Below are 21,518 nucleotides of genomic sequence, written 5' to 3'. Positions count from 1 at the left end.
TATCTTCCAGCACTATGTCTGACAATATTCTGGTGCTCTTCATCATGTTTCAATATTCAATATTCTGGTGCTGACAGGATTCCGCTGCTACTTATAAGGTTTTCTGTGACTAAATATTTGGAAGTAGTTTGTCTCTCCTTCTTCCTAATCAGTCTTTGTCTGGAAGCTCAGCTGAAACCTGTCCACTGTGGGTGACCCTGATGATATTTGATATACCCATGGCATAGATTCCAGAATCACCGCAGCACATAAGCCACCACAATATGACAAACTGACAGATGAGTGGTGTAGTAGTCCATAGTACTCTTCTCCCATATCCCTTATTCATTGTGCAACTTTCACATGCATATGAGGCTACTGAAAATACTATGGCTTGGGTCAGGGTCACCTGAGTTCTCAAACTGGTATCTTTGCTTTTGAACACTTTAGAGTGGTCTTGTGCAGCAGATATACCCATTGTGATACGTTATATTTGATTTCTTGACTGCTGCTTCTATGAGTGTTGATTGTGGTTCCAAGCAAATTGAAGTCTTTAACAACTTCAATCTTTTCTCCATTTATCGTGATAGTACTTACTGGTCTAGTTTTGAGAGTTTTGGTTTTCTTTACATTGAAGTACAATATCTACTGAAGGTTGTAGTCTTTGATCTTCATAATAAGTATTTTAAGTCCTCTTCATTGCCAGCAAGCAAGGTTGTGCCATCTGCATATTTTAGCTTGATAATGAGTCTTCCTCCAATCCTGATGCCATGCTTTTCTTCATATAATCCACCTTCTTGGATTATTTGTTCAGTATATAGATTGAATAAATATGGTGAAAGGATACAACCTTGGCACACACCTTTCCTATTTTTAAAACCACTCCGTTCCCCCTTGTTCTGTTATAACGACTGCCTCTTGGTCTATGTACAGGTTTCTCATGAACACTGTTAAATATTCTGGAATACTCATTCTTCACAATGTTATCCATAGTTTGTCATGATCCACATGAATGCCTTTGCATAGTCAATAAAGCACAAGTAAACATCTTACTGGTATTCTCTGCTTTCAACCAAGATTCATTGGACATCAGCAATGATATTCCTAGTTTCATGCAATGATATCTTTAGTTACATATCCTCTTCTTAACTCGGTTTGAATTTCTGTAGATGTATTGCTTCAAGCATTTAAAAATTGTCTTTAGCAAATTTTTACTTGCATATGATATTAATGATATCGTTCAATTATTTCTGCATTCTGTTGGGTCACCTTTCTTGGGAATAGGTACAAATATGCATCTCTGCCAATCGGTTAGGCAAATTTCTTGGCATAGATGAGTGAGTGCCTCCAGTCCACCATCACTTTGTTGAAAGATTTCAATTTGTGTTTCATCAATTTCCAGAGTGTTATTCTTTGCCAATGCCTTCAGTGCACCTTGGACTTCTTCCTTCAGTACCATTGGCTCTTGATCAAATACATGGTACCTCTTGATATAGTTGAACATCAACCATTTCTTTTTGGCGCAGTGATTCTGTATATTCCTTTCATATTCTTTTTATGCTTTCCACATTTTCAATATTTTGCCCATTGTTGTTGTTGTTAGGTGCCATCAAGTCAGTACCAACTCCTAGTGACCCTATGTACAACAAAACGAAACACTGCCCAGTCCTGGAACAACTTCACAATTGTTGCCACACTTGAACCCATTGATGCTGCCACTTGGCCAATCCATCTCGTTGGGGGTCTTCCTCTTTTTCTCTGACCCTTCACCTTACCAAACATGATATCCTTCTCCAGTGACTGGTCCCTCCTGACCTTGTGTCCAAAGTATGAGAGACGAAGTTTGGCCCTCTTGGCCTCTAAGGAGCACTCTGGCTGTTCATCTTCCAACACAGATCTATTGGTTCTTTTGGCAGCCCATGGTACTTTCAATATTCTCCTCCAACACCATAACTCAAATTAATCAATTCTTCTATGGTCTTCCTTATTCACTGTCCAGCTTTCACACGCATATGAGGTTATTGAAAATATCATGGCTTGGGTCAGGCACACCTTAGTCCTCAAGCTGACATTTTTACTCTTCAACACTTTAAAGAAGTCTTGTACAGCAGATTTGCCTAATGCAACACGTCCTTTGATTTCTTGACTGCTGCTTCCATGAGTGTTGATGGTTGATCCAAGAAGAATGAAGTCCTTGACAACTTCAAGCTAATGTTGTTTATTGGTCCAGTGGTGAGGATTTTTGTTTTCTGTAAATTGAGATGCAATCCATACCGAAGGCTGTGGTCTTTGATCTTCATCAGTAAGTATATTAAGTCTTCTTCACTTTCAGCAAGTGAGGTTGTAGCCTCTGCATATCACAGGTTGTTAATGAGTCTTCCTCAAATCCTGATGCCACATTTTGCTTCATAAAACCCAGCTTCTTGGATTATATTTTCCCCATGGACTCCTACAATATTGCAATCTGAGGCTTGAATGTTCTCTTCAGTTCTTCCTGCTTGAGAAATGCCGAGCATGCTCTTCCTCTTTGTTATTTTTAACTTTGCACATTTCATTATAATTCTTTACTTTGTCTTCTGGAACTCTCCTTTGAAATTTTCTGTTCAGTTCTTTTACTTTCTCATTTCTTTCCCTTTACCATGTCTATGATGGAGAGCAAATTTCCGAGTCTCTTCTGACATCCATTTTGTTCTTCTCTTTCTTTCCTGTGTTTTCAAGAACCTTTTGCTTTCTTCCTGTATAATGTTCTTGATGTAATCTCAAACTCTTCGGGTCATTAGTGTCCAATACATTAAACGTGTTCTTGAGATAGTCTCTAATTTCTGGTGGGATGTATTCAAGGTCATTTTTTTGGTCTTATGGACTTATAATTTTCTTCAGCTTCAGCCTGAATTTGTGAACAATTGCTGGCCTGTTCCACTGCCTTCCTTTGACCTTGTTTTGACTGATGATATTGAGGTTTTTTACTGTCTTTTCCTACAGATGTAGTCAATTTAATTTCTGTGTATTCCATCAGGTGGTGTTGTTTATGTTGTTTACAAAAGATATTTGCATTGGTCTTGCAAAATTCTGTCACATGATCTCCAACATCATTTCTATGACCAAGGCTATATTTCCAATTATTGATCCTTCCTCTTTGTTTTCAACTTTAACATTCCAATCACCAGTAATTATCAATGTACTTTTAAAAACATCAGCTTATTTACTTGTCAGTCATCCTTAGAAATCTATTTTATTTTTGACTGGACTCAGACTTAGAGGTATTAATGCATCTTTATTGCATGTTTGATCAATTTCTTACTAAAAAAATTGGTTGTTGTTGTTCAGTGCCATCGAGTTGGTTCTGACTCATAGTGAACCTATATAGGGTTTGAACTGCTGACCTTGTGGTTTGCAGTCCAGTGCTAATCTTACAGTGCTAAACCAGGAGTCCAAAGAAATTGGTAGAATCCTTCAATGTCATTTTTAATGGCTTTAGTGGTTTCAATGTAAATTTGTATAATAGTAATAATAACTGGTCTTACCCATAGGCATATGGCTATTATCCTCTCACAGATAACATTGTACTTCAAGACAGACCTTGAAATATTCTTTTTGGTGATGAATGGGGCACCATTTCTCTTCAATTTGTTGTTCCTGGCATGGCAAACCATATGATTGTCTGATTCAAAATGGCCAACACAAGTCCATTCCAGCTCACTAAAGCCTAGAATATAGCTCTTGATGTGTTCCATTTCATTTTTGACAAGTTCCAATTTTCCTAGATTCATACCTCATACATCCCATGTTCAAATCATTAATGGATGCTTACAGTTATTTCTCCTAGTTTTGAGTTGTGCACCATGAACAAATGAAGGTCCTGAAAGATTTTCCCCAGTTGTATTCGGATTAGCTTCCAACCTGAGGGGCTCATCTTCCCGCACTGTATGCCGTACTATTTATAATGCTTTCATCTTCTGGTACTTTATCCGGCAATGTTCCACTAATATCCATTAGGTGGCTAATGTCTCTCCTTTGTCCTCATCTGTCTTAGTCTGGAAGCTCTGCGGAAACCTGTCCACTTGGGTGACCCTGCTGGTATTTTCACAGCAGCACACAAACAAGACAAACTGACAGAAGAGTGTTGGGCTGTCTCATAGTAACCCCATAGTCAGAGGAGAGCTGTCCCATGGGATTCCTTTAGTGTAAACATTTTCCCTCCCCTCCCCGCTAGTGGCTGAGGGGTTTGAACCACCTACTTTTCAGTTTGCAGTGGAGCACCTAACCACTACACCACCAGGACCCCTCCCATAAAGATGACAACTTAGGAAACCCTAGGAGGCAGTTCTACTTTGTGACATGCGATCACTATGAATCAAAATCTATTGGACAGTATCCCAAAGCAAAGGTTTATGGAGCACATCAGTGGAGGTGCAAAGATGCAGTGTTGTAGGGTAGCTCTTCTTAGCACGGCCTTCTCCAGCTGACTTCCAGCAGGCTGACTTTCTTTCATACCTCTCCAGGTGTCCCTCTGCAGGAATAAAGCAAATGAAGGGGAGGAGGGAGGGGAGGACTCCAGGTGCCTGCAGTACAGAGGCCTAGAGCTAAGAAGGGACAATAAAAGGTCCTTTATTGCTTGGAGCATTACACTTGAGTTGGAGTTAGAACAGCAAAGTTGTTCCAAGGACTGAGGCTCAGTAATGTTGTTGTTATGTGTCGTGGAGTCGGTTTGGACTCATGGCGACCCTGTACAGGGTTTCCGAGGCTGTAAATCTTCACTGGAGCAGAAAGCCTCATCTTTCTCCCGCTGAACAGCTAGTAGTTTCGAACTGCTGACCGTGAGATTAGCAGCCCGATTCGTAACCACCACGATACCAGAGATTAATGCAAGGTAATAAATACTCTGCTGGCAGTGAAATTACACTTGAACTGTTCACCGAATTTGTCAGAACTTTCGAACTCTACACCGCCTTCAATTCCATGGACTCCAGTTTCAAGGAAAGTTTTCCCTAAAAACCCCAAACCCATTGCTTAAGTCAATTCCAACTTGACTTTGGACAGAGTAGGAATTCCAAGGCAGACGGTCATATATTTCTAACAGTGGTGACAAGTGGGTTCAAGCTATAAACCTTTTGGTTAGTAGCCAAATGTTTAACCACCGCGACACCAGAGCTTAAAACTCCTCTACAGAAGCTGGCACCTCGTTAACAAGGAAATGCAGGGGACTGCAATCCCCAGAAACCTTCGCAGGACCTCAGCATCCGGGGCACAGTCCACAAGGTTCTCTGGGTATTGTGGTCCTTTCCTTCGCCAGCAACCCTCTGCCGGCGGTCAAATTCCAGTCGAATAGCGGACCACACCTCCCAGCAATCCTTGCGGCGGTGCGGGGGGTCTTCACGTTCTCGTGGCGCGGCGCAGGCGCGCTGGGTCCTCGGCGCGGACCGCGCAGACTGAATAATAAAAGGGGAGCGGCGAAGAGGCAGGAAGACAGGACCATGTCGAAGGGCCCCGGGCCCGGCGGCTCCGCAGCGTCCTCGGCGCCCCCGGCCGCTACCGCTCAGGTGCTGCAGGCACAGCCCGAGAAACCGCAGCACTACACGTACGTAGAGCCCCCCCCGCCGCGCGCGCACGCCTGACGTCAGCGGCCAGCGTGAGTCACGCGCGCAGGGAGAGCGCGAGGCGGCCTCTCCCTCCCCCCTTCCTCCTCCGGCCCGGCCCAGACCGGTTCCAACCTGCTGGGGCCGGTCCCTACCGCCTCCAACTGCCACCAACCTCCGGTCTGGCCGCCGGGCGGGAAACTCGGTCCCAGACGCCGACTGGGAAAGGGGGAGCTCGGGATGTGAAGCGCACATATCTTAGGTCAGGCCTTCGAGGCCTAACTGTTCTGAGACCGCACACCCCGCAGTACTAGGCACTTTAGGGACGATGCGAAGTCCAAGGCACGACCAAGCTGAGTTCCCTAGCTGCCAGCCCTAGAGCCGCCTGTTCAGGACGCGGGGCGCGAAGTCCTGTCAGGAGACGCCATGTAATGTGCACAGGAGGCCTTTTGTGTCCAGAAGGCCCGGATGTTGTCCATGGAGGCCACCCCTACTTGAATTCACTTAATCAGTTGGCTTAGATAAACGTGCAAAGACGGAGTGGGCTTCCTCAGGGACTGATCTGACCCGAGTCAGGGGTCCAAGTATATGTACACGTAGGCCCACTGAAATGCGACATCAGAGGGACCCCCCAAATGCCCACACTGCCAGAGGCCAGGAAGATGATGGGGAATCTGCTTGAGTGTTTTGGGTTTTTTAAAAATGTTCTTTCGAGGCACATTTAAGCAACTCGAAGGACTAGGTGTTGTGGGAAAAAGAAAAGTGAAAAAGAGCTGGTTAAACAAATACTTCCCATTTCCCGTGCTGCCCTTGGAGTGCACATTTAGAAGGATCCCCAGCTGCACCTCAGACCTGCTGGAGATGGTAGAACCAGGGGCGCTGAGCAACCCTTAGGGATGCCACCCAGAGCAGGAAGCATCTGTTGGCAGTAGGAAGAACCAAAAAAGTAGACAGCGCCTCTTGTTTGCCCCTCACTCCCAGAAGCAAGACCACCTGGAAAGCCACCCTGGGGCTGGGAACTCTGGGTGCAGGAAGTGTCTTGGTGGTTTCTTTGTACGATGCTCTTTTGTTGGATGAGATCGTGGAGGGTCCTCCAAAAGTGCTGGGTGGGACTGGTGGTCACTGACTATAGTTACTGTGGCCACTGGTTGGCCCGTTCTTAAGGAATTCTGTCTGCAGGCCTTCCATTGGTTTTGTTGAGATGGTCTTACCTCAGAGATACTGCTTGATGTCAACAGTGGAGTCTTGATTTGCAAAGTTTGCAGGGATTTCAATAAAACGCCTATAAATGTGTCAGTTAATGTGAGTCTTGGTTTCAGCAACTTGTGTTTTTGCTGTGACTCTTAGCTTGTGTGCCTGGAATTGGACAGACTTTCTGATCATTTTGGAATTGACAGATGGAACATGTCTACAGCTGTGTAAATGTCCATGTCGGAGTTTTCCTCAGCTTGATGTTCATTTGTTTAAAATCTGCCTTTGTATTTCTGAGGTCTCTGTAAAGCAACAAGAGTGAATGGAATGCCCAAGCTGGATGGGTGATTGGCAGTTGGAAGTGTTCCAGTGTCTTTGTTTTGGTTGTTAATTGAGATGTTTTTTGTTTTTAATCTCTGTATCTCGGAAAATCACAGCTAGAAATCAGTTGTCTTCTGTTGTGGTCATCTCGAAAACATCCATCTCCTTGTCATCCCAGATCTGAGGAGCAAGGCACCAGTGAACCTAGTGACTCTGATCTTTTTGTTCAGGTGGTCCCGTTTGTTGTTGGGGGTTTGAGAACCAGGAGAGTGTTGTTTTTTAATGTAAATTTTAGTACCGTTTTTGAGCTGCTTCGCATTTTTTCATTCTCCCTTGTAGCATAAATTTCCAGAATTTGTTCTAATGTAAATGTGGCTTATATTGCATTGATTCCATTGTTGAATATAGAGTTAGACCCATTAAAAAATGTTTCTTCTTTTTTTAGAAAGTCTGTCGTACAATTTTACCTTTGTAGGCTTTCTTATACATGAACTTGGAGTCCTGCTAGTGGCACTATCGGATAAGCGCAGAACCTCAAAGCTGATTTGAGTCCCACGGTCTGAGTTCAAACTCACCAGCTGTGTGTGCCCTTTGAAAACCCTATATTGGGTTCCTGTGAATTAGAACCGACTCAACAGCACTTAACATTCATTAATTGGAGTCCTGGTGTGGTGCTGTACAATAAGCACGGGATTGCTAACCACAAAATCAGTGGTTCAAACCCACAAGCCGTTCCTCGGAAAGCCTACACAGGGTCACTATGAGTCGGAACTGACTTCTGGCACTCAACAACAACAGCATGCGTTCATTTGGAGTCCTGATATTGTGATACACGATAAGCACTGGACTGCTAACTGCAAGGTTGGCGGTTCAGACTCACTAGCTGCTCTTTGGAAACCCAATACAGGGTTTCTATGGTATGGTTGGAACTGACATGATGACGCGTAACAGCAACAGCATACATTTATTAATGAAATTTGTGTTTTTATAGCTGATGTTATTTGAGATGGTGATATGCTGTAGTCCATGCAGTAATCCAGGAGAAATTTGTGTTAAAATGTATTCTCACCATAATAGCACACAACCGTGAAAAATACAGTTGAATCCACCAAAAGCCAAAGTTGCCTTCCTGGATGCTTGCTTGCTTCTTGCCCTCTACTCTGTGTGCCACAACCAAAGCCCTAGAGCTGGAGCCTTCCTATTTCTAAGCCAAGAGGATTATTCATAACATAGTTTGAACAGTCATGATTGTGTGTGGCATCTTTCTTAACGTCTTGAATAATCTTGCTATAAAGGAAACGGAATTTGCTTGAAGGAAATTGGTGTGGCAAGCACTACTATTGGCAGTGCTCGTGGTTGTGGACTTGCTTCCGACTCATAGTGATCCATGGCTTCCCAGACTGTGAATCTTTGTGGGAGCAGAAAGCCTCATCTTTCTCCCGTGGAACACCTAATAGACTCAGACTGCTGACCTGGCAGCTAGTAGCCCAAAGCAGAACCCAGGATGCTGCCAGGGCTCTTTAGGCACTTGTACTAGGCCTGGTACGGGGTCTTGGTGTGGCGTTGTGGGTGAGCACGCTAGACTGCAAAGTCAGTTTGAACCACAAGGTCGGTGGTTGAAGCTCACCACCTGCTCCTCAGAAAACCTGTAACTTGATGGCACACACCACCACCAGCTAGGCCTGAGGAATACAACCCTCGTGGAAAACACTCTTTTCTATTGCAGTTCTCTAGTATAGCACCCAAGTGTTTGATGATGTTGTGTGCCATCAAGTCGGTTCTTACTCATAGTGACTTTGTATTGGGTTTCTGAGAGTGGCTGGTAGGTTTTGAACTGCCGACCTTGCAGTTAGCAGTCCAGTTATCCTGTAGCCCCACAGCAGGGCTCAGTATTTGAACAGCACTAAGTAAAATCATATGCATCAGTTAATACTCTTCGGGAGTCCTGATGTGGTACTTCTGGATAATGCACTGGATCGCAAGGTCGGTTTGAACCATAAGGTCAGTGGGTCAAACCTACCAGCTATATTCTTTGGAAACCGTAGACAGGGTCGCTATGAGTCAGAACCAACTCCACTGCACTTAACAACAATACCTTTCCAATACAAGAGCCATATGACCTCCTCTTGTGTTTTTATTTGACAAAGACCTGGTATGGTGCTGTGGGATCAAGTACTGGACTGCAAGGTTTGAACCATAAGGTCAGTGGTTTGAACTCATCAGCTGTTCCTCGGAAAACCTAGACAGGGTCGCTGTGAGTCGGAAGTGACAACAACAATTTTAGTTTAGCTATATACAGAACAGGACTATTGTATACTGCAGGACTTTTATAAAATCATTTAAGAATGCAAAATTTTGGAGCAATTGCATCTTCATAAGTTTAGCGAACTTTGGACTTTCTACTGCATAACAATTATATTAAAAGTTTATTGTAGAAAGATGATAAAAAACTGCCATCTAAAATATCCAGGTTTCTGACTTCATTATTTTGACCCCAAAAGAGGAAGTATACACAGAACACGTCCCATCAGTTTTAGATCCCTTCAACTGCAGTTGGGTCTCAGATTTCCTTTGATGCCCCTGTCTTAAAAGAAAATGAAATGTTAGCTCCCTGAGGGTTTGTTGGAGGTGTCTGGCCTATAGGTAGGACATCAGTTACCTTTCTTTGTAGATGTATCGTATCATGCTTTTTGTAGCCTTATTGACTCAGGCGTATTATAGTTTAAGACTGTTTCCTGGGAATCTTTAAACAGGATAACGTAGCAGTACTTCCATAGATAACTACTTTGAACCAAATTTGTTTATACATTATATAAATGTCATGAACTTCACTTGATTGCATCTGATTGTGTTTTGGAAAATCTGGGAGATGAGCATGTATTTAAATCATTATTGCAAATTGCAATAAAATTGTAAATATTAGAGTACAACTTGTTGCCCTGCGGAAGTCACTGGAAGCGTTACTTAGCAACCTCGGTGAGAAGGAGCTAAATCACCAATCACCTTTTCAGGATCTGATTTACTTGTTTATCAAGGGAAACTAATTTTCTTTCAGCACAAAAATTCAGGGCTCATTGTGGTTTTTCGATCAAGCCCACCAAATGGCCATTAATAAATGTTACATGCCCACACTAAGAGTAGAGTCTTAAGCTTAGCACCTAGTTGATATTTGCTGTAAATTAATGATTAAAGTTGAGATTTGCTTAATGGTTGAGTTTTTTTGTTTTAATCCAGCTATGTTAGATACTAAAGAAGGCTTCCCCACAATCCATATGCATCTGCTTTGACTGATGGTTTCCATCAACCTACAAAGACTGTGACTTATTGGTGAGGGCAGCTGGACAACTCTGAGAGCAACTTAGAGAAATCCATCTTGGGCACATTCTATAAAGGAGCGCCTTCTCTGGAAATAGCACCTCAGATAAGTGCACAAAAGCAAGACACCCTCGTGGAGCTCCTTCCTCCCGCTTTCAACACCTTGATGCCTGAAGGTGAGGTCTCCTTCCTGTGTGTCTTAGAAGCCATGAGCTCCCGTTAGGTCCTTAGAGCTGTGTCACAGCCAGAGTGGAACACACCTGCAGCCTGGCCTGCCAGACCTTTGCTTCCACGTTGGTTTCCTCATTACGAGAGACTCCAGTTCTGAAGCATGATAGAAGTCAGGTTGCACTGAGAGCCATGACGCTCAGAGGTGCATTGATCTAGGGATTATTTCCATCCCCACACTGGGCGGTAGTTGATGAAGTTTTATGTTTTGTTTTGTTTTTTTAATCCAGCTATGCTTGATACTAAAGGAGGTTTTCCTACTATCCATATGCATCTTCCATATTTTGAGATTACAACCATGGACAGTTAATGGCTAATCCTAGTAGATTGTCTTCCCTCTTTTAACATCTTGGATCAGTTTGGGGCACATTAATGTGTTATGTGAAGATGGATGTTGAATGTAAGTTTTCTCTGCCATTCTTAGTCAATATGTAAAAATTGCTCTTAAAAATGCCAAGAATTTGGACTCAGTCTCCTGGACAATGTAGTGTTCTTGTTTCCTTACTATATGTCTACTCCAAGCCAGCCATTGTAAACTACATGTCTGGGCAACAGGGATATCTATGGAGAAAGTTTGGGTCAAATCCATGTTATGGTAATAGGTGTGGGGTTTATTTGTGGAGTGATGGAAATGTTCTGGAATTAGATGATGATGGTTACACAATATAGGGACCTGTATTGTGTAAATCCACTGCAGTATGCACACTGTAAAATGGCAAATTTTATGTTATGTGTGTTATGTCACAGTTAAGAAAAAAGTAATCAGTGCATAGGAACCTCTGTTATGGAGATGCCTGAAGACCCTCAGGACTTGGCAGCCTGGGTTGAACATGGTTTGTGTAAAGCTCCTGGGTGGCCCTTTCCCCAGCCTTTTCCATGGCTCAGTCCTTTGTACCCATTCTGGGTGGATGCCCCCATGTTGTAAGTCTGTGGAGATGTTTTTGAGATATAAGTACTTACGCACAGCAGGTTTGAGACTCCAAGTGGTTGGTAGTTGCACCCTAAATTGTCTCTGAATTTAAAAGGAACAAGCAGATTTTTTTCCCCAGTGTATTTTTAAAATGAATTATATTTAGTTCTGTGGGAGGGATGTGGGAGAGAAGAATGCTGTCCTGCTAAAATCTAATCAGTTCCATTCTTCAAGTAATTGTGATGGTTTTCGGGTTCTCAGGGCGTTTTTTAAAGGATAGATCATGTGTTTTAGGCATTTAAGGTGATGTCAGAGGCTATCATCAAATAATCACAACAGATTTTTATTATTTTTCTATAAAGTCCCTCAACTTTCACCCCTTTTTTCTTTGCCAGTGTGTAGAATTTGACAAGCAGTACCAACAGCTGAGGAGAAAAGAAGATGGAAAGGAGTCTAGCAACTTTAAAATCTCGTAGCATTCTCTGGGAGGTGACCTTTTTCCTGTTGGAGGCTCAATATATTTAGGAGATAAAGAAGATGTAAAGCCTGTGACAGTATCATTGGGTCATATCTGAACTTACTGAAATGTTTCCTCCCCTTCCCTTACTCTTTCTATCACAGTTTGCTCTATGTGTTCAAATATGGATTCATTTGTTTCCTATTCGCATTTGAAGCACCATATGGCCACCATCAATCCTCTGACGAATGAACCTCGAACGAGTAGGCGAAGGCCTTTTGTTTCTGCCTTCCTCTGAAATTTTGAGCTACTCACAAAATGTAACCTACTGAAGCAGGTTCAGAGGAAAAGAGGTTTATAAAAACCTTTGGCATGGTGTTTTACGCCCTGAAGTTTCTAAACTTTCATTAATTTTAGTAAGAACATAGTTGTTAAGTGCCGTCGAGTCGGTTCTGACTCACAGTGACCCTGTGTAGGGTTTCCGAGGAGTGTCTAGTGGGTTTGAATTGCTGACCCTGCCGACAGTGCCACACTAGGACTCCAGTAAGAATATTACTTTATGTTTTTTAATTATTCATTGAGAATTCAGTGACGGTTTTACAGATCAGATCCTTAATTTTACATTCAACACACCATACACTTTGTTTTATCTCAATGACTGCGGTTCCCTCCCTCATCGCGCTTCCTCCCTATGGTTCTCATTTCCATTCCTCCTCCTTTTCTGAGTTCTGTCCTTAGGTAAATGCTGCTCTTTGGGGCTTGCATGGCTGGCCATTGTTTGGTGTGTGCACACTACCCTAATGTTGTTGTCTCCCCTCTAGACCTATGCATTGCTTTGATGAAAATGAGCCATGGGGGTTACTATAGCTTCTTGATGTCACTTTTACTACTAAGAGGTGCCAGGCATTTAGTGGCCTGTCACTTGAGGGTTTATATGAATCCAACCTAAATTAACGAAAGCCACTACTTGTATATTCTTTTTAAAAATGAACTACATTGTACTATTGCATTGAGTGCTTTATAACGAATATGTAAAATAAAATTATATATCTATTTGTTGTTAAGTGCTGTTGAGTCAGATCCAACTCGCTGCAACCCTATACGGGGTTTCCAAGGAGCGGCTGGTGACTTTGGACTGCTGGGCCCTGCAGTTAGGAGTCCAGTGTTTATTCTGCAATGCTACACCAGGACTCCAGATATTCAGTAGCTGTTGTTATTAAGTGCCTTCGAGCCTGTTCTGACTCATAGCAACCCTGTATAGGATTTCCAAGGCTGTAAATGGTTACGGGAGCAGAAGGGCTCTTCTTTCTTCCATGGAGCAGCTGCTAGATTTGAACTGCTGACCTTGTTGTTAGCTGCCCAACCCGTAACCCGACAACTTGTAGAGTCACTAATGCTTCGTTGCTCTTACTCTTGTTTTCCCTTCTGCTTGGTTTAAACCCTCCCCTGAGAGCTGGCATGGTGACTGAGAGCACTGCCTGAGTGAGGGTGATGCCCACTTCTGCCCCGGACTTCGTGGTCCATTTTCTGGGAACACCCACAACACCTGTCTCATGGATTGTCAGCAGGGTTAGTATATGACCAGTGCTTATTAACATAAGAAGTATTACTCATGTCTGATTGGAACAGTCGCTGCTTTCAGGTGTGGTACTACCTCCCTTAAGAGCCTTAGTCAGGTGCCTTCTTTAGCTGCCTCCACACTAAAGCAGACTTCAGTTTGTAGGGTGCGTGTATGTCATTGTTGTCTTCAGAGCACAATCCACAGAGCAGATTTCACTTCAGTCTCCATTCTGTGTGTGCTCGCTGCAGTCCAGTCCCTTCCAGCTGATAGTGACCCTATAGAACAGAGTAGGCCTGCTCTGTAGACTTTCCAAGGCTGTAAATCTCTATGGAAGCAGACTGCCACAGCAGTCTCCTGCAGAACGGCTGGTAGGTTTGAACCGCTGGCCTTTCAGTTAGCAGTTGAGTGCTTAAGCACTGCTCTACCTGGGCTCCTGTATTTTGTATAGTCTCCATCAAACTATGTCATAAACAATAGATGTGTGCTCTAAATGAATCTACTCTTAAAGGGCCAAATGCTTTGTTGTGCAGAAAAACCAGGAACAAAACAATAGTTCAAATGGATATGCTAAACTATTCATAAAAGTGGAGGGGGGAGGGTTTCAAGACAGCTATGCTATGGTGGGAGCCCCGGTGTGGTGCTGTAGGATAAGAAATGGACCGCAGTGTTGGTTTGAACTACAAGATTGGTGGTTCAAACCCACTAGCCCTTCCTCGGAAAAGCTATACAGGATCTCTATGAGTCAGAATCAACTCAATGGCACTTAACTACAGCAAATAAAATAATGCCATAGTTGTTGTTGTTGTTGTTGTGTGCCATTGAGTCGGTTCCGACCCATAGCGACCCGGTACAGGGTTTCCGAGGGTGTAAATCTTGACGGGAGTAGAAAGCCTCATCTTTCTCCCGCGGAGCAGCTGGTAGTTTCGAACCACTGACCTTAAGGTTCGCAGCCCGATTCGTAACCACTACGCTAATGCCATAGTGAGTATAGGTAAATTTTGAATGGAGTCTCAAAGTATTACCTAATTTGGAGGAGAATGAACCAGGGTTTTGAGTCTTCCTCATTTGAACTTTCCCTCAGCCTCCACCAGCTCCAGAATCTTTAGGAGAATGGGTCGTTTCAAACTAGTTTCATACTAACATTGTATTCTTGTCCTTGGCTCTTGTCAGTACTTGGGGCCAGGACAGCTCACAGATACCATATCTTTTCCAGTGAGTGTCAAGAAAAAGTGGCAGAAATCAGTTGCCAATGAGTGACACCCTCGCCTTAAAGTTGTTTGCTGTAACTTTTGTACTGTGGGTTCCTGGACATATGTCTCTGTGTTAAGTTTGTTTCCTTGTCTCTTGGGAAATTCATACTGGCCCTAAGGAGCTTATCTGAGCTATTCTTTGAGTAAAGGCTTGCTGATGGGATTAAAACCTGACCTAAAGTTTAAGACATATTCAGAAATTCACTGTACATATTTTGTTTTTGCCTGAATAGTACTGATTATTTAAGTTTCCCTTTTAGTTAGAGAGAATGTTCGAAACCAGGATCACTTCAGAAGATTTGGACCCCAAGTCACCATAGCTGTATAGTGGTTTACCAGAATCATCTAAACTTGTGTCAACCATCAGTTTTTAAAGCCAATTTTGATAACTCCCACTGTGTGGTTATTGTTACATAGTTTTCTGGGTCATGTTTGGTATCAGAACATGATATATGTTGTTACTTGCTGTTGAGGTTGTGAGGTTGGCGCAGGACCGGGCAGTGTTTCATTCTGTTGTGCATAGGGTCACTGTGAGTTGGTACCAACTTGATGGCACCTAACAACAATGACAAAGTGCCGTTGAGTCGGTTCCAAATCATAGTGACTTTGTATACGGTTTCCAAGGAGCAGCTGGTAGGTTTAAACAGCTGCTCTTGCAGTTAGCAGTCCAGTGATTATCCTACAGCACCACACCGGGATGTCCTTGTAAATATTGAATTTGTAGTGATTTGTAGTTCTTCAAAAAATTAGAAAAGAAATATGCACATGCACATATTGAAAAATAATTTAGGAATCTTAATATGTTCTTACAATCATCTTACCCAAGTTAAAATATATATATATTTTTTCTAACATAAAATTAATTTTTGATAAACCACAAATTTGATAGCTGAAATTCTTTTTAGGAATTATATGTGGGGAAGAAAATAAGTAGCTAGTAAACAATGGGGAAAAAACAACAGAAAAACCCCACTGCCATCGGGTTGAGTTTTGACTCATAGAGATGCTATATAGAGTTTCTGAGACTAAATCTTTATGGGAGCAGACAGCCTCCTCTTTCTCCTGTGGAGCATCTGGTGGGTTTGGACTGCTGACCTCGCGGTTAGTAGACTAACACCTAACCCACAGTGTCACCACAGAAGGTTACATGTTGTTAGATGCCATCAAGTCGGTTCTGGCTCATAGCAACCCTGTGTTCAATAGAAAGAAAAACTTCCCAGTCCTGCGCCATCCTCACAACTGTTAGGTTTGAGCTCCTGGTTGCTGTCACCGTGTTAATCCGTCTCATTTGGGGTCTTCCTGTTTTTCGTTGACCCTCCACTTTACAACACATCAGATCCTTCTCTAGGGATTAGTTCTTCTTAACAACATGTCAAAGTACAAGAGATGAAGGCTCACCATTGTTACTAAGGAGCTATTCGACTGTACGTCTAAACAGATTTTTGTTTTTCTTGCAGTCCATGGTACTTCAGCATTCTTTACCAACACCACTATTCAAATGCATTAATTCTTCTCCGGTCTTCTTATTCATTGTCCTATTTTGGTGTGCACATGGGGCAGTTGAAAATAACCATCGTCCTCTAAGTGACATATATGCTTTTTAACACTTTAAAGAAGTCTTTTGCAATAGATTTGTGTAATGCAATATGACCTTCGATTTCTTGACTGCTGCTTCCATGAGCATTGATGTGGATCTAAGCAAAATGATTTCTTTAACAACTTGAGTCTTGTCTCCCTTTATCAAGGTGTTATTTATTGGCCCAGTTACGAGGGGTTTCATTTTCTTTACATTCAAGTGCAATCCATACTGAAGGCTGTGTCTTTAATCTTCATCAGTAAGTATTTTAATCCTCTTAACTTCCAGCAAGCAAGGTTTTTCCATCTGCATATTACAGTACAGGTCGTTAGTGAGTCTTCTTCCAATCCTGCTGCTCCATTTTTCATATAGTTCAGTTTCTCGGATTAGTTGCTTCGCACATAGATTGAATAAGTACGTAAAAGGATACGAACCCAGATGCATACTTTTCCTGATTTTAAACCGTGCATTAATCCCTTGTTCGGTTCTAACAATTGCCTCTTGGTCTGTGTACAGGCTCCTCATGAACACAATTAGGGTTCTGGAATCCCCTTTCTTTGCAGTGTTATCCATAATTTATGATCCACACAGTCAAATGCCTTTTTATAGTTAAAAAACAAACATTCTTCTGCTTCCAGCCTAGATGTCAACAGTGATATCTCTTAATCTACTACCTCCTCTAAATCCGGCTTGAATATCTGATAGCTCCTTGTCAATATGCTGCTGCAACCATTTTGAATTTTACTTGCCTGTGATATTAACGATATTGTTCGATGGTTTCCATGTTCTGTTGGGTCGCCTTTCTTTGGAATGGGCACAGATGTGCTCTTCCAATCAGTTGGCCAGGTGGCTCTCCAAATTTCTTGATATGGTCCAATGAGCACCTCCAGCACAGCATCAGTTTGTTGAACCATTCTAATCTGTGTTCCATCAGTGTCTGGTGTCTAGGTTTTGCAAATGCCTTCAGTACAGTTTGGACTCCTTCCTTTAATACCGTCAGTTCTTGAAATGGTTGAACATCAATTTTGAGGGGCTCAGTGACTCTGTGTATTGCTTCCCTCTTCTTTTCTTTAATGTTTTATTGTGAATTATGTGATAGTTTACATGGGAGAACATTAGCTTTACATTCATCCTATCATATATCGTTTCATTGCCATGGTTACAATCCTCTCCATGCATCATCAACCAACCAAAGGATATAAACTGCAAGCCTGCCCTCTGGTTGTCAGCACACAGTCCCTCTCCCTCTCTGGGTCTAGAGTCCCCAACCGCTCCATCTCTCCACGTTATTGTCTCTGCCTCCATCTCTGGCTTCATTGTTTCTCCGGATAGGGTCCCGCATTCCACTCTTCTCCCTTGATGGTTCCCGGGACTTCCGCTCCTGGCCTGCGAAGTCAACCACTCCTCTTCTTTTACTACAAAACGTTGTCTCCCTTTACATTTCTAACCTTCACAGTCAGTCCTGATAGCAGTTAGTCACTATTGTACCACGTGAGTGCTATCCCCATCTCCTTTCATCAGCCCTGCCCAGACAGATTGGGTACTACTCAGTGGAGATTCTACCTTCCTCCAGGCCCTCTGGATCTAGGTTCCCTCTTGAAAGCTTGTAAAGCAGTCACTTCTTGCCTTTGTAGTCGTCCCCCCCCAACCTCCCATTTTGGGTAGCCAATGTCCACTTTGCCCATCGCTGCCTACTTTGTATGGAGGGGTTTGGGAATGATCCTTGCTGTAAAAATTTGTTCCCTCTTTTGAGCTACTGCATCCATAGGTGTAGGTCAGGTTCATCAAATTGTTTCAGATTACTTTTTTTTTTTTCTTTCTTTTTCTAGTTGAGTTCTGATCATCCAGCCATTGCAGCCAGATCAAGTGGGTATTATCTGCAAGTGTGGGTGTTCTTGTGCATATGCCCTCTCTTCTTATCAGCTGGACGCTTCACTCACCACTTTAGTCCTCTGTGGCTATGGCACTGACTCTGGGCCTAGGAGTCCCCAGGTTTTGCCATACTGCGGGCCAACCAGGTCTCCACCCGGCTTCACAGGGGTCTATTGAACGTTGTAGGGCTTAGCTTGCAGCTTCATTGCTGTTTTTCCATCACTTCCCCTTATCAGTGACGAATGTGGTCACAAGTGAGAGCACATGTCTGCTCATGTATTCCCATTGAGTCTTAGTCTTGGAAGGGGATTTGTCCTGAGGGGACCCAACCACTTGCCTTGATGTCTCCTGGGCGAGCAACTTGCTTGTTCTTGTAGTAATCAGTCAGACTGCTTTGTTACTGTTTTGTATTTTTCCTGTCGGTCTTTTTTTCAAGAAGTATCTTCTGTTCTTCCAGCCGCTCCAGGCTGGTCTGCTTGTCCTTTCAAGTGGAGATTTCCCACCTCAGAAGATTCTTGGTGGGGTTCAGGATTCCATCTATGGTCTTATGTAATGCAGAAAGCCACAGGAAGCCTTCTTCAGTGGGCAGTTGTAGCCTCATTTTAGGTATTTCAGTCGTTATAGGCAGAAGGCGGAGGACTTACAAGCCCTTCCCTCCTCTTGTTGTTTCCTTTGTCATTCTGTATTTTTCCCTTAGAGTCTTACAGCCTTGCAACTGAATCTTGAATATTTCCTTCAGTTCCTCAGCTTGAGAAATGCTGAGTGTTCTTCCTGTGTGGTGTTCTGACTCCAGGTTTTTAACATTTCATTTTAATACTTGGTCTTTTTGAGGTACCTTTTGAAATTTTCTGCTCAGTTCATTTGTCATTTCTTCAAGTCAGTTTAGCTTCTCTGCATTCAAGAGCAAGTTTCAGTCTCTTCTGCCATTTTGTTTTTTTCAATGACCTTTTGATTTCTAAATGTATGATATTCTTGATGTCATTCCACAACTCCTCTCATCCTTGATCACTAGTGTCTAATGCATCAAATCTGTACTTGAGATGGTCTCTAAATTCAGGGGGAATATACTCAAGATCATATTTTGTCTCGCATGGACTTGTTTTAATTTTCTTCAACTTCAGCCTGAACTTGCATATGAGCAACTGATGATCTGTTCTGCAGTTTGCTCCCGCCTTGTTCTGGCTGGTGATATTGAGCTTCTTCTCCACCATCTCTTCCCACAGATGTAGTGAGTTTGTTTGTTTTGTTGTCATTGTTTGTTTTGTTGAAAAAGCTATTTGCAATGAATAAGTCATTGGTTTTGCAAGATTCTATCATGTGATCGCCAGTATTATTTCTATCACCAAGGCCCTATATTCCAGCTACTGATCCTTCCTTTCTAACTTTTGCATCCCAATCATATGATCAATTTAAAACTGAGTAAGTTTGTAGAATTCTTCAGTTTCATCATCCTTGGTTTTAGTGGTTTGTGCGTAACTTTGTTACAATAACAGGTCTTCTTTGTAGGTATAATTTTTCTAGATTTATGCGTCTTACAGTACACGTTCTTATTAATGGATGTTTGCACCTATTTCTTTAACATTTTCAGTTGTTTCTCATCAGCAGTTGAGGGTCTTAAAAGCTTAGCTCTGTCCACATCATTAAGGTCAACTGGACTTTGAGGAGACAGCTCTTCTCCAGTTATGTTTTAAGTGCCTTCCAACTTGAGGGGCTCATCTTTCGGCACTCTGTCAGACAGTGTTTCACCGCTATTCATAAGGCTAACCATTCAGAAGTGGTCTTCCTCTCCTCCTTTCTAGTCTGTCTTAGTCTGGAAGCTCCACTAAAACCGCTCCAACCGGAGTGACCCTGCTGCTATGTATAAACTAAAGTGGCATCGCTTCTAGCAACATGCAAGCCACCACAGTGCACCCAGCTGACAGATGAGTGATGGATAAGTTGTGTAGATAATAAGTGTTATTTGGGCTTCTTAAGGCTACAACAGTGAAGTTTTCTTTGGTGTTAGTTGCAGATTCCTATCCTATCGTGGTTAGATTTCAGTAAAGAATATTTAAGAACAGTTCCATTTCCTGCAACTGATTCCATTTCCATGATAAGACTTGTGATAGATGTGTTTGAAAAGATGAAATCACGTTGCTAAGACTAGCTGTTGTGGAACCGAACATTGGTGCTTTATTAGGAGTGTGGACAGAGTGATCAAGTAGCCCCATCTCTGCTGGCTGCTGTGCAGGGCTCATGAGTGGCGATCACAGACTTGACCCTGAGCACGTACTTCTCTGTGCTCGTTGGACCGTCAGGCCCCTCGAGCTATAAAACCCAGGAGCGTGACCTTGTGGCTGGCTCAGTCTGTTCCCCATTTTGTTGGGCTTCTTCCCAGGTGAACTGGGTTTCACCAAGCCCCGAGTCAGATCCAGGGCTGCAACCCCGTCTTCCTGTTGGTTTTGCTTAGCTCTCCGTAAACCGTTGTTGTCTTGCGTCTTGCCGCTATTCAACTCTGACCATTCTCTGGTGGTGATGGTGTGCTGTCGAGTCAGTTCCCACGCACAGTGACCCAGTATAGGGTTCCTGAGACTATAAATTTGTGGGAGCAGAAAGCCAGGCATCCAAATCTGGTTTTACAAGCCATAAACAGGCAGACAGTTACTGACTTAACAGAAAGATTGACCTCAGTTCCCTTTAACTTTAACGGGACCACCATACGTCTGTATTTTAATACTGGATCAGAATAGACTCGCCGTCAAGTTTTCACATTGTGAAGATTTCTTTCCTAACACGTTTTTACTTTTAAAAATCTATTCTAAAATAATCACATTTACAGCAAAGAAAAGGCAAGATAACTGCTAAAATTCATAACATTGGCTGGAATTTTTCCTTCCAGATTTCCCATCTGCATACCTAGTTGTAATCCAGGTACATTCTTTTCTTTTCCACTTAACCGTATCTTTGGTTTCGTGGTCATAGTACCCTTTTTTTTTTTTTAGGAAATGGAACAAGGAGTTTGGTTTTTCTGTGGTGGCCTCTGCCTGCTCCTAGTAACAATCATAGTAGGGACTGGCCACCAGCCGTCTCTTCCACATGTACGGCCACAAGACTTCAGTGTTAGTGTCCAGGGGAAGAGCAGACATGGTGTGGATGGGACATGGAGAAGGACCTGGTGTTTTTATCACCAGGAGAAGCTGCTTTGATTTGCTGGGTTCATGGAAAACTTCTGTTTACTAGCTTGCACCACTTAGGGTGCTGGAGGCTTTGGCTTTTATTTGTCAAACATGTCTTGAACCCCCT

General features: G+C 42.8%; 1 protein-coding gene across 1 annotated transcript in view; it reads left to right on the top strand.

The window, feature by feature from the left end:
• Positions 1-5,435: 5,435 nt before the first annotated feature.
• Positions 5,436-21,518, top strand: part of UNK (unkempt family zinc finger) — a 33,139-nt gene continuing 17,056 nt past the window's right edge. The window contains exon 1 of the mRNA XM_006869570.1: positions 5,436-5,557. Within this exon, the coding sequence (XP_006869632.1) occupies positions 5,454-5,557 (104 nt within the window). The 5' untranslated portion in view covers positions 5,436-5,453. The remainder of the gene's footprint in view (positions 5,558-21,518) is intronic.

This window comes from Chrysochloris asiatica, unplaced genomic scaffold (assembly GCF_000296735.1).
Source record: "Chrysochloris asiatica unplaced genomic scaffold, ChrAsi1.0 scaffold00132, whole genome shotgun sequence".
Classification (NCBI taxonomy): domain Eukaryota; kingdom Metazoa; phylum Chordata; class Mammalia; order Afrosoricida; family Chrysochloridae; genus Chrysochloris; species Chrysochloris asiatica.
The sequence above is the reverse complement of the archived record's forward strand: the minus strand, read 5'-3'. Positions and strand labels throughout refer to the sequence as shown.